The following is a 14,355-nucleotide window of genomic DNA, read 5'->3' as shown; positions in this document are numbered from 1 at the left end:
TTTGGTTCATGGGTCAATTCCTGTACTTATTCAGATTGGGCTGGTTGGGTTTAGATGTGTCTCCCCTTTTAATAAATGTAATAATTTAGAGACTGCATCATATACTTATTTCACATATCTTAAATTGCCTTGGGAACCGACGCTCACTCAAATAGAGGATAATCTATCAACTCAAAAGTAAGGAAGTTCATCAAGTCAGCATTACTTATAGTCAACATATTGCAGTATTGTTTTGCAAGATGTTCATTGCACATTTAACCACAAGTAAGTAAAAACGAAGAATTGTATGTTATAAAACATCTCTTTATTTTTGTAACTCATAGATAAAAGTCCAACTAGCTTATTGACTTTTATACTATTTGCAATTTTGAGTCAAGAGGATATAAAATGGCAAATGGGCTTTCACTTGTATAGTGCACTCAACCGGAATAAGTGGAGTTGAAATAGAAATTCACGCATACAATAATTGTCTTAAACCGCTTATATTTTTGCACATAGTAATAAAAAAATACAGCTGAGCATATTTAGTTGACTTTAATTAACTTGTATTCATATAAATGCAACTTGCTAACTTGCTGCTACTTGTAGTAAGTTGATTTTAAAAAATAATTTCTTATAATTACACTACTTTGCGATGTATTCAGACACATACATATAATGTTTGAGGTTTTAAAATATCACGACACACAAGATCTTCCTCCCCACAGTATAAAAACTCAGTATCTCACATCTCTGACCTTTATTGAAGTGCCCTATTCGCTTGGCTACAGGTCAGTGCACCAGTTGTGCCCTCTGCAACCCAGGAGAAACCAAAAGACACTGATCAGTTTGAGTGGGTCACCATTGAGCAATCCGGAGAGCTGGTCTACGAGGCGCCCGAGTCCATTGCTACCGAGCCACCCCCCATCAACAAGCAGCAGTCCCAGTCGGCGTCTTCATCTTCGTCCTCAGTGCAAACAATGTCACCCATCCCTGCCCATTCCCTGGCAGCATTTGGCCTTTTCCTGCGGCTGCCAGGCTACGCAGAAGTGCTGCTGAAGGAGAGAAAACATGCCCAGTGCCTGCTGCGCCTGGTGCTTGGTGTCACAGATGATGGAGAGGGCAGTAAGTTCGAATATATTTAGTTTTAGTTGTTGACAAGCAGGTTTTGCAACCTTTGCTATCATACACACTTACTCAATTCTTAAATGCTCCTTTAAATTGCCACCAACAATTGAGTGAACTGCTACTTTCTTGTTGACTACTTGGTTTTTGTTCTTTTGCTATCCCCTCCAGGTCACATCCTGCAATCTCCGTCAGCAAACGTGTTGCCCACATTGCCCTTTCATGTCCTGCGAGCATTGTTCAGAAGCACTCCTCTCACTACTGACGATGGCGTGCTGCTCCGTCGCATGGCTTTGGAGATCGGTGCCATTCACCTTATTTTGGCCTGTCTATCAGCTCTCAGCCACCATGCCCCCCGGAACCCCAACGCAAGCAGCAATGTCTCCGAGGTATGGTTCACGGACACTTACCCCTTTTGTAAAACAGACATCTCTCTCCATACACCTCTTTTACCTAAACCTCTGTCAGCCCCAGAATAATAGCAAGACCGACTTTTCAACCTGAAAAGATAATCAGTTTTGTCATAGACATTTCGATTTGTGCACCAGAAGTGGTTGGAAAATGTTGATTGATGTGTGATGATTTGGACAGTATTCAACTACATATTTGGAGCTTTGTATTTAGAGTCCTCCATGTGAATTCAGTGCAAAAACAGGCACATTTGTTTTGACGTACTATCCCTGTTCTTTCTTTTCCTTTCCTTGTGAATTGATGGAGGTCTCATAGCTGAGGACAGTTCATAAGGCAGATGACTTGAACAACAGCCAAATATATTTCTCTGGCTGACCTTGAGCTTGAACGGGAGCAGAGACAGTCAGTCAAAACATAGTCTCTTCAAAAAGCAGGATGCTCATCCCCCTAATTAAACTGGTTTCAGCTTTGTTGGACTTGTCTATGGACATACAGTTAAGTCCAGGAGTATTTTGTCAATGGAATATGTTGAATGAATTTGCTTCGATACACCACAGTGGATCTGATGAGACAAAATCTGAATATGATTCCGCCCAAGTTCATTGGGCATTATCAAAAGTGGCTGCACAATCCGCTATTATGTTGTAGGGTTGTTATTTTTAGTTTAGTTTTTTTTTTACCATTATAACATATCGAGAGAAGGCGAAATGATTTGTCACAAAGCGATATAGCAGTTTTTTTGAACGATAAATTGTGACACGATAATGGTGTTTTTAATATTTTGATAACAATGGTTTTTCTGTAAATAAACCAATACTACGGTAATTAGAGGTAACACCAAATAAAAACAATGCCATTCCATTGGATTTTAATTTAAACCCAATTTAGCTTTACTGTTTCCAAAAGATCAATCAGAATGTGTGCGCATTGTCGAAGCAGGGATTTGTAATGTATAGGATCGTGAAAATTACTGGAAAAAAAACCCAAACGTTCCCAGATGGAATGGAACTTTCCAATCCAACAAACAGCATGCAAACTTGAAAAAAAAATAAAAGGGGAAAGGGAATTTTGAGTTTACAATTACTTTAATTATATCGATTCAATTGATCAATAACTTATAAAATTGATGTTGTGTCCATGAGTGGCCAACATCCATGTAAAATAAACTAGTCCGGCGCCAATCGATGTAGTTGGATTGCAGGGCAGACACATGACACTGACCTGTTTGCAGCATGTGCAAAAGATGTGTTGAACATTGATTTGTCTTCATGTTTTTCAGTCCCTGGGAAAATTCAGGTCACAAACTTTGAAGAAAATTCAATGTTGCCTTCAAAAACGGAATATGAGACGTGCCTGCTCCAACATGACCTTTGATATCGCACATCTCTCAACATTGATTGTCAAATTTGCCTCGGAATTAGTTCTGTTCACTTTGTATGTCAATTGTAAGATAATTATTGTAGAGTTGCTGTCATCTTACAACGTCTGATGCATGTTCTTGACAGCCACAGATGTCAAATTGTCATGGTGGAGGAACCACTGAGGAGCAGCAGCTTTATTGGGCCAAAGGAACCGGTTTTGGCACTGGATCCACAGCCTCAGGATGGGATGTTGAGCAGGCTCTCACAAAGCAACGTCTCGAGGAGGAGCATGTTACTTGTCTTCTCCAGGTAAGTCGGCATTCTGTTCGACTGATTCAACGTACTGCTCGGAAGACGCGCTGCGCTATAAGCAGCATTACACATAATCCGAAGTGTATCAACAGTTAACGTCACTTTTTTTTAATCATACAGACTTGCTGAAAATTAACTCATTCAGTACCAGCCAATTCTGGACCCAGTCCGAAAAGACGTTTAAAAACGTCTTTGGGAGTGAATGAGTTAACAAGGATGAAAAATATCTATCATTATACAATACAATACATGCTGATTTATATAGCGCTTTCACAACAGCGACAGCTGTAACAAAGCGCTTCACAAAACAGTTAACATAAAGTAAAATAATAAACACAACACATAACATAAAACACGGACAGTCGTGCAGTCCTAACCACTTTTCCGTCACACGCTTTGTTGTTTGAAGCAGTTTGAGATGAAAGAGGAGAGAATCAAAGTGTCCTTTAACCAGTGGATCAGAGACGTCATGCTCAAAATGTGCACACGTCGGCTACAAGCTAAGTTTCAAAGTCAACAAGAAGCTGTAGCATCCATTGACGAAAAAAGAGATTGGTTCACTTCTCCTGTCCCATGGAAATCCATTTCAATTCCAAGCGGCGACTCTCAGTTCCAAATACGCATCGGCGCTCTGCGCCAACGCTCCTCTCTCCTCATCCTCAACTTCAGCAGCCATCCATCCAGCCGCACCAGCGCCGACTGTCCAACAGCGCCGACATAGCCACTGAACAAAACGGGATTGTGAAAAATGCTGCCCATTACAGGCGCAAAAAACACAAGCACCCCAGGTCTGTCCAGCACCGACGGTCAATGGCGCCGACATTCCTCCCAATCTAGGACAGTAATACTTTGCTGTGTATTAGTGAAGCGGTTTGTGTTCAGTGATTAGACTTAATTATCTCCTCTGATAACGTGGTTCCGTTTCCTAGGTCTTGGCAAGCTACATTAATGCCGCAGGTTCCAGCAGCTTCCACAGCACTGATACATCTTCAGCAGAGAGCAGAACCCACAACAGCTCAGCACTCCCAGTAGTGCTGCAGGAGCTGCTCAGTCAGTCCTGTCTCATCCCTGCTATGTCCTCCTACCTACGGAATGATTCCGGTAAACCCCTATTCCATTCATCAATTTTGTTGATACAACTGGGCAAGGCTTATCGATAAGTATGTCCAGGCCCCACCGGCTTATATTCCAACTTTTCTTTTGGGTGAAGATGGCTTTCTTTGAATTTTAATTGCACATATTTTTCATTCGCCGTAGCTGACAAAGTTCAGTTCACTTAGGCAGTGAGTGAGTGATATGTGTCCAGCCTCATACATATGACCATTTGAAGTGTGGCCGATAGAATGTCTTTTCAAGGGGAATGCCACTGCATTACCAAATGAACATGATGTGACGTGTTTAAATAAAAGCTGGTAGCTCTTTGATCAATTTCTGTAAAAGAGCCAGTTGCCCAGCATCTCTGGGCCTTCAATAAATGTCACAGAGAGCTGGCTGCAGTGAAAAAAAGTGAGAGCCCTCCTCCTCCACCTCCTCCTCCTCCTCCTCTGGTGTCCAAAGAGCTGCTAGACAGAAATAAATTCTACTGCTCAACCAGGGAGTGAAGTATAATATAATTGAAGGACTAAACATCGATGTCGAACGATAAAATTGTGTGTGTGTGTGTGTGTGTGTGTGTGTGTGTACACGTGTGCATCTGCGCTTTTGTCTGACTATGTATGTTCAGAACAAGAGTGACACTTTTTCTATTCATTGTGAATTACCTTAGTCCAGTTTATTCAATTTTTTTGTAGACTTGAGAATTGGGCCTGATTAGTAACACAGTTGGCCATGTGGTTAGCTTGTCTGCATCACAGACAGAGGTTCTGAATCTTGGCTCAGGCCTTCCGCTGCAAAGGTCGCACATTTTCCCAGTGCTGGCTTGGGGTTTTGACTGGTACTCTGGCTTCCTCCCATATTAGGCGTAGAAAAAAAAGTAGTGTGTTTCCGGTAACCCCACCGACCGAGAATTTCTACGTCGAAAAAAAACTACGGTCGGCATTTTTTTCAAACAACCCTCTACATTTTTGTGTAGAGGGTTTACATTGGTGCAAACTCTCGTGATATTCAAGTTAAGCGCGTGCGTCGTTTGCCCTGTCGTCTGTCAACAACATTGAAACATGGCGGCGGCCGCTATCTGCGACGACAGTTTAAACCGCGTTTTCTGTTACAGTTGCATGCTCGCACCGTAATGTTAAGAAAATAGCATCCATTGATGTATCGAAAAAAAACAGCGAACTATTTGTTGAACACCACGGGCCGAGTAAACACCGAGGCCGGAGGAGGACGTCCCCCCCCCCCCCCCCCCCCCCCCCGGGCGGGGAGAAAACTAAATAGGTGGCGGCAGCGCCGGCCGCGCAGCAGCAGGTTCAATGTCTTCTTGGTTTATGTTTTATGGTTATTTTGTTTAAATTTTTGATGGAAAAAAAATTGTGTGCGTGTTAGCGTGTGCGCGGATATTTCTACACTCGGTACTTCGGATTATAAAGCGCAACGTCGATGAATGGCTTATTTTAAAACTGTTTTCAAATAGAGGGTGCACTGCATTCATTTACTCTATTTGCCCCGTGGGGATAAATAAAGTTTTCTGAATCTGAATTATAAGGCGCATAGAATAGATGCTACGATAGTAGCTGCGGTTGCGCTATGCATCCACTAGATGATGCTACGCTAAAGAGAATACACTACAGCATGGGTGGGCAAACTACGGCCCACGGGCCGGATCCGGCCCATTGGTCTTTTTAATCCGGCCCGCCGAAGATTGGTGCACAATTAAGGTTTGATTGCATTCATTTAGTTTGGACTTGTAATGACAGGTATTTCAACACCAGGTGGCGCAGTTACTTCAAGTTGCAGAGCACAGGGAGGGAGGGGAAGACAAAGAAAGAGGGAGAGAGTAATGACCATGGAAGGGAAAGTGTTATGTATCTGATTAAACGAAGCGGGTAACAAAGTACGAAGCATTCAGGAGACGCCTGGAGTCGGAAAGACTCAAATCTACGAGACTTTGAAAAACAAGGAAGCGATTCTTACTCAGTCCGATTCTGGCAATTTCCATGCTCAGAGTGAATTGCTTGTGGCTCGAGTAAATGAACATTTCCTAGAATGGTTTGAGTGTTATCATGTTAAAAACTTTCCGCAAACTGGACCGCTAATAACTGTCGGAGAGCAGTCAAATGTGTAGCGCGTGAACAACAGGGGGCTCAGTACACATCCTTGAGGAGAACCGGTGCTGAGTGTGATGGTGGAGGAGAATGTTACATTATTACTGGCATACAAAGACATTGTGCTATCTTCTTTATTTTCTATTTCTATTTCTAACTTTTGGCCCGGCCCTCCACAATATTTTCTGCTTCTCATTTGCCCCCCCCCCCCCCGGGAAAATAATTGCCGACCCCTGCACTATAGCTTTCTATCTCTTGAGGCCTGGCTGGCGTTGTGCTATGGATCCACTAGATGGAGCCACGCTAAAGGGAACACAATACAATACAGCTTGATTTCTATCAAGCCTTCACTACCGCTGCAAAGTGCTGTAACAAAGTGCTTTACAGAACTTTTAAAATACTACGTCCAAGAAATCTGAATTTTGATCTATATGTAGCTCCCTCAGGATGTAGCATGAAGCACAACACAAAGTCCATAAAAATACAGGGTTTATTCATTGACAAGCCATGAGAATTGGTCACAAACACGGACATGAAACAAATACAAATGGGATTACAAATCATTGAATGGAAGACAAACATTATGAAGACAATTGATTCAACAAAAAGGCACACACACCTCATGGGCTCACATCCACAAGGGGCTAAATACTATCTTTAGAAGTCTTGCTTGTGTCCTACTTGCTTTGTTTAGTCAGTAGTTAACTATGCTTCTGGTTTTATCTTCGTTTCATTATTACCGCGCAGAGCTAAGTAGTTTTTTGTTTGAGTGTGTTGGCAAATTCACATGTCGATTAGTGTTGGGCAGAATGCTTTTCGGTTACAATTGGTTCCTTCAAATAATCACCACTAGGTAGCATAGGAACACTAACAGGAAAACAACTCAGTGGGGACTATAAAGCGACTGTAACTAACACCATATACTGTATAAGGCCAAACAAAAAACATAGTGTTTCGGGTAACATGAAATTTAAGCATAGGGTCAGTAGGTAGGACAGTTTAAAAAAAACCAAAACGTTTTATTTAATTTTTTCATCAAAAATTTAAACAAAATAACCATAAAACATAACACATTCTGACTGTTTCAGAACTCAAAATCTGTCTAGTTACATGTTTCTATACATCTGAAATGAATCGATCTTGGGTCAGGTAAAGTATTTAAAACTTGAAACACTGACATATCCATATCATCAATGTCATAGAATTCACCGTTGGCACATTGACTATTTCATCAAATAGTTCGCTGAATTTTTTCGATACATCAATGGATGCTATTTTCTTAAATCTATGAGGACAATATGCTCATGAAACTTTATGGTCGGCATTTTCGACGTAGAAATTCTCGGTCGGTCGCGTTACCGAAAACACGCTTTTTTTTTTTCCTCCGCCTAAGGTGCAGCGAATTATAAGGCGCACTGTCGACATTTGGGAAAATTGATTGCTTTTAGGTGTGCCTTATTATTCGGAAAATACGGTATGTGTGTGTGTGGTGGGGGAGGTTACATATGTTTCTTTTTCATTCTAACTTCTTTTTAGGGACCACATCAGGAACTGAGTCATAATAAATTTATGGCAAAATAATATGCAGTTTAATCTGTTACAAAAGTATTCTGTTATTATGTTCAGTCATAATATGAATAATCTGTAATTGACATGTAGTTGAACCTGAAGCCCAGAAATTCACATGAATCAGTGCCGAAGAAATAGATCTCCATTTCAAAAATTTTTAGTGAGTTTGTTTTTGAAGCATTTATCAATAATAGATAAACAGTCACAGATTAATAAACAGTAATCAGAAAAAAATGCTTTTAAACTGAAATTTTTTCAATTAATCAATAAAATAATCATTAGATTAATCGATTCTAAAAATGATAGATAGTGACAGCCCTAAGAAATATGAAACGTGCCGAATTTTGACTGAGTCGGTTTCATGCCAACACCAGCAAATGTGTGTGTGCGTGTGTGTGTGTGCGCGTGCGTGCATGCATGCATGCGCGCGCCGTGCTCACGAACAAATGTTCAATAATGATTCATAAATATCATGAACGTGTTGATTTTATTCTATTTATGGATAAAATGTGTACTGGACCAGTGGGGCCAGCGTCAGCGAACTTCGGGTGGTCTGACACAGACACGTAGTGGCCCCGGGTCATCTGACCATTATTAATGTACAACTCTGTAACTGGTATGAGGTGAGGAGCCCTTAATATTTTTGCCACTCATATCAGTTAGGGCAGCATTGTTGTCCCACCGCACTCCCATTTTAAGTAATGCGTAAACATCGCCGTGACAGAAAGAACAAGGCGAATGTGGCCTGACTGACTTTGCTCTGTAAATGGGCTGTTGCTCAGAATTTTTTTTTTTCCATACTATTTTCAGTGTGAAACCGTAGGGTTTCACATTTTCCCTGCCGATGCTGGATGAACCACTCCCTACAGAGATGACCATGACTCACTATCTTCTAGTGAAAATGTCCCGCGACAGGTTGGATCAGATCCATTGATCGCTTGCACTCTGATTTATTTACATTAACTCTTAAATAAAATGCTGTTAGGAGTAATAGCTCAATTAAGTTTTCTTTTGCTGTTCCAAGATAATCCTTGACAAATATTTCACTATGATACCTAATTATAAATCTTATTTTCTGCAACTGTGATAGCCCACATAATGAGGCAAAAATGTCCTTTGGCTTTTCAATGATAACAAATTTTAATGAGGAAAAATGACTTCAGTTTCATCTTGTACTCTCTTTATAGTCAAATGCTTTGTTAACCTATGGGCAAATCAAAGCAACTACCAGCTTAGTCTCTCTTTTTAAATAATATATTTCAGGTAAGAGACAACATATGACATGAATATTTCATTGTATCAGCAGTCAGAAAAAAACGACTTCGAGGCCCAGTTTATAGTTTGCTGAATCATAGGGATGTCAGTCCTGGTTGAGCTCTTGCGTATGTCCATCACAGTTCCAGTTCCAGTAATACCTTCTTCATGTTTCATGCTGTCTCTTCCAACCCTTCGCTATCTTTCCAGCTCATGACTTTGACTTGGTATGTTTTCCATGTCTTCACACAGTTCCTCTAACTTATCCCACCTCTTAATTAGGATGAGATTCATTTCAAACTTTTTGAACAATCTTTCCTAACTTGATATTGTTCTCTCAACTTCTTGTAGTCGTTTCTAAAAGTCAATTGTTACGAAAATATCTTATTCATTATAATGTGGTGTAAATGTATACAAACACGATTACAAATAGGTTGAGGAATGTGCCAACGATGCCTAACATGGCCAAGATGGATTCCTCCTGCTCCTCCTTCAGCTCCAGTGCACGCACATCATCAAGGGTGATAACTGTGGTGCCCATGATCTTGCAACTCCCCTAACCCCTCAAGGTGACCCGTATCTGGAATAAAAAGAAATAAACAATACTCTTGTCAGTTTTCGAATGTTAACAGAATAGGTTGTACATTAGAACGGCTTTGGTAAACTCCTCTCACTAAAGTGTATCCATCATAAATTAAACCAAATATGGCCATGCAGAGCTGGGGTCACCATTTTTACTGACCTGCCACAAACTCTGAGATAAGGACTCATTTCAGGCTTTATGTCAACAATTGGATAAGAATAACCTTGGATTATCTGGGATGAAATTGCAAAATTACCAGCGGTAATGTTTCATGGTTGTCCTGTCAAAAGAAGCATGATTAAATGCTGCCATTAGAGCCTCTCACATCCGCCCACTGATTTTCATGTGCTGTAAATGATTAAATACCCCAGATGCTCTGTGGAGTTAACAAGCGTCATTCGCATCCTCCTTGTGTAAGAAAACACAATTATTAAAAAGCTGCAGTGTGTCCTACAGCAAGACAAATACAGTACATGAGCAATAAGATGTTTGTTTTTTTTCCTTTTTGCTGGGTGTATTTGTGAATGGAGAGCTTCTGCGTTTTTTTCCTGAAAAATTTGCCGTCACTACTGATGATCGTATATCACATGAATTACAAAGGGGATTGCAGGTAAATGGCGTGGGGAAAAAAGTGTCTTACCCTAAGGTGGTTTCGGTGCAAAGAATTGTCTTTCACCATGCTTTTTGGATCTTGATAAAATTCCTCGGATTTAAAGGCATGCTACATATGGAAACCTGCAGGCGAAGGGGGGAGAATGAGCAGCTTTGCTCAACTGTACTTCCAGGGAAACCCACCTTGTGTCACATCCAGTTCAAAACACCATCAAGTCCAATGTCCCCTGAAATTTGAATTCAGTCAGACCCTTCTTAGTTTTCAGTAATTTTTCATCTGCTTAAGTGCAACCAGCTTTATTTGATGATGGTGATGACGAGCTCTCTTCTCTCTTCCCACCTTTCTTTCCATCCCTTCCCTTTTGGTTCCCTGTTTCGTGTCAACTCTTCTGCACAATTCTCCCAACTCCCTCCTCATAGTGTTGGTTAATTTACCCACCCCGCTTGCTCTGTCGGTTACATCTTTCTTGCTTCGGATTCTTCTGAGAAACAGTCCAATTAGTGCTTCTCAATCAAGTATCTTGCTCACTCCGGATGCATCCGACCCCGAACGATATATCATTGTCTGATAGTTGTGTAGGTGTGTCAGCTGATGTCTCTATGCCACCATGCCTCCAATCTTCTAACGGAGAACGCACATGTCCCTGAAGTAGCCAGGTCTGGTTGTTGATATTCCAGAGGAAGATAAAAAGCCCAAATATTCCATAGATTAGATCGCTGTGGAGAGGCAGAGCCAGCCGCAGAGCCAGACGATTACTATAGCCTTCGAGATGTTAACGTACCGGCAGTGACAGCAGTGTTACGGTGGGTCCTCAACACCAGTTAGATACCATGGCAGGACTGTGCATTGCATAACCGAGCGGAATGATGGCAAAAGAGGGAGGATGGATCCTGATGGCCGTGGCAATGAAGGGGCATAAGAATGAGCAAGAAGAAAGAGGAGGGTGGGGGAAACAACATTGCTCACGCTTAGCGTTCTCTCCTCCCCTCTCCCTGCTGTGGGGGCTGGTTGTGCACACAGAAGCACAGCTTCCACCAAAACAGCACAAATGTAAAAAGGAGGAAACATTTTTTTTTAAATGTCATATCAACACTGCTGTTGGTGTGACGTGGAGCCCATCACCAGCTGCTGTTTGTTGGACAGAGCCATGCAGAAGAGCGATGGAGGAAGGAAGGGGGGCACTATGAAGCAGTGGTGAAATAAAAATTGGTTGAAGCTGGGCGGAGGACAAAGCAGGAGGCAATGAAAAGGGATGGGGGGCAGAGGGGATCTGTGCGTACGTTATTTATCTCTAAGGAGGATGATTCTGTGACAGCCGTCGTGTACGCGTCGTCGTCGCTGGTCTTAGATTGCTGTAAAACATACCTTAATGACTATATTATCGAGCATTTTATTTCTCTGTTCTATCTGTGTACTCAAAGTACGATCGTCGCCCGGTTTAATTACTCATCCCAAAACATCAGGAGGCTTCGATGGAATGTTAAGTATTTCTATTTACTAAATGCCAGAATAATGAAAGAAGGAAATTTTGGCGACCATTTTTCAGTGCGTTCTTCAAATTCAGAAGTACACTTACCGTAAAATTGCTATCCATTCGACAATTTGGGAAAACACAGATGATGATGTCATGTCTTGGGAGGCTTTGGAGGTGTTTATCGAGAACATTTCAGTTCATAAGAGACACACCTGTGGATGAATTTTGACACAATCCTGAAGCACCATGTGTAACATAATTGGAAAGTCAAAAGAAGTCAACCAAGATATCAGGAAGAGAATTGTGGACTTGCGCAAGTCTAGTTCATCACTGGGTGCAATTTTGAGATCCCTGAAGGTGCCACATCTTTTCAATTGTACGCAAGTACAAACACTAGGTATCATACCACTCAGTAAGGATATGGGTTCTCTGTCCCAGAGATCAATGTGCATTGGTCAAAAACGTGCGTTTCGAATCAAGAACAAATGCAAAAGACCTTGTAAAGATGTTGGTTAAAGCCGTTAAGACGTGTGTCATTATCCGCAGGAAACGGAGTCCTGTAAGTGACATGGGCTCACTGCCAGGAGAAAAAAAAATCCAGATTACAGTTGCACACAAGGACAAAGACTTTAATTTTTGGAGACATGTTCTGTGGTCAGACGACACTAAAATTGAACTGTTTGGACATAATGAGCATCATTCGGATGAAAAGCCTGGGAACAGCATCCCATCAAGGAAGGTACATTTTGAAGGAGAACAATTCAAATTTGATAGATTCCGTGGGATTACAGTTCAATTCCGTATTGTATGTCTGTAGCATTTGTCATTAAGTTATGTTGACATTTTTCAAGTTAAGTTATTTTTTCAAAGAAAACGCAAATCATCAGCAACATTCGATTTCCACTGTACCTGTCATGCAAGATGTGGTTTGATATGACTCAAGGGTGGTACATTTTAAAATTTAGCAATTCGGCTTAAATCAAAACCAATTCTATGATGCAAATTGGTTTTCTTTTGCACCTTTTCTCAATTTTAATGGAAATTTATGGGCAGACCTAAAAAGGCATGTGTACAAGGCATTTTACAAACGAGGGTCAATTATGCACACACACACACACACTGGCATGAAGAAATAGTAATTATTTTGGTAAGCCTAATTGACCTAGAGCAGGAAGAGTTAAGTCTGATTGCATGTCAGACGGGGGACGTTTGCATTTTTCTATAATGGATGTAAACAGCTGGTTTCAACTTTGTATATTATATGTTTGGAAGAGTACTTAATATCTCAACTTTGTTTTGCTTTCAATTTGGCTGAAATTAGCATTTTGTCCTCATAGATTTAATGTCTCTGACAAGACGTCGACAACCATGCATCTCTGGTTTGAAGAATGCCGTTTGCTAATCAAGTGACTACAGAAAAACAACTCCTAATTCAGGCCTAATTAACTTTCGCGAAGCAACACTGTTCCTTCTCATTCTCTAGCACGCAATTTAATCATATCAGTGAAGGCATCACTTTCAGTCAGTCAGTATGTATTTTGCACGGTTTGCAAAATACATACTAGCCGATGTTAATGATGCAGTTTTAAGGCGTCTGGTACATGACTCCTGGAAGCTTCCTATTAAACTGACCACATACCAAGCTTCAAGCTTATTTCCATCCATCTTTTGTAGACGTATCACTGATTGGCAGTGAGGGAAAAATTTGTCCTAGATAATAGAATCAGTTTGATTTTTTTGGACAATTTGTGGCATTTCAAAGTGAGACAAAAGAGATTATATGATTTCCTTACAGGAAAGGTTCTTCCGTCTTAAATCTTGGGCTACTTTTTCCTGTTTGTTCAACTGACTCACCGCTTTAATGCACATTATTACAATGTCCACTGAGGCAGACAGTGTGTTGGCAAAACTTTACCATTTCATTCTCTAAACTGCTAATTTGTCTTAAAAGGTTGAAGAAGACCTGACACACTTCAACCATGATCTTTAGTTAGATTATTAGCCACCCACCGGTTATGTCCCATTTGCTTTTTTCCCCCCGTTCCCAAGGGAAGCGATTAAACACCACGACTACGAGCAACCATTTGCACCCTAATGCCTGTACTATTTTGGCAGTTTTGTAAGTCGCGCTGCGCTGCGTGTAGTGGGTGTTTTTTATTGAATGTTCTCATTGTCCAATGAAACGTGCACTAAATCTCAGTTACAGCAGAGTGAAGTTGAAGCTCTCAAGCAACGTCATTGCATCACTGATGTGCACCCGCCTCTAGTTGTTGTCATGGTGATAGCGAGACGAAATTTAGCACTTGACGTAGTGGTGTTATGTGCGCTGGAGAGAAAAGTAATAAAATGGGAAGTGGTTTCTCCCACCCCCAACCCCCCCCCCCCCTTTTTTTTTTTGGTGCTGATAATAGTGGTCGTGACTGTATGGACACGGTATACTGTCCACGTCGTTTCATGGCGTCTTTGGCAGGCAA

The 14,355-nt window shown here is 41.2% G+C and overlaps 1 protein-coding gene across 3 annotated transcripts in view; it reads left to right on the top strand.

The window, feature by feature from the left end:
• Positions 1–14,355, top strand: part of birc6 (baculoviral IAP repeat containing 6) — a 96,457-nt gene that overhangs the window by 58,795 nt on the left and 23,307 nt on the right. For all 3 annotated transcript variants that reach the window (XM_086122514.1, XM_086122513.1, XM_086122512.1), the window contains exons 61-64: positions 771–1,104; positions 1,276–1,493; positions 3,021–3,185; positions 4,118–4,289. In XM_086122514.1, the coding sequence (XP_085978640.1) occupies positions 771–1,104; positions 1,276–1,493; positions 3,021–3,185; positions 4,118–4,289 (889 nt within the window). The remainder of the gene's footprint in view (positions 1–770; positions 1,105–1,275; positions 1,494–3,020; positions 3,186–4,117; positions 4,290–14,355) is intronic.

This window comes from Hippocampus guttulatus, chromosome 10, assembly GCF_054856545.1.
Source record: "Hippocampus guttulatus isolate MCC_2025c chromosome 10, RoL_Hgut_1.0, whole genome shotgun sequence".
NCBI lineage: Eukaryota > Metazoa > Chordata > Actinopteri > Syngnathiformes > Syngnathidae > Hippocampus > Hippocampus guttulatus.
Note: the sequence above shows the minus strand (reverse complement) of the source record. Positions and strands in the feature narration are given on the sequence as shown.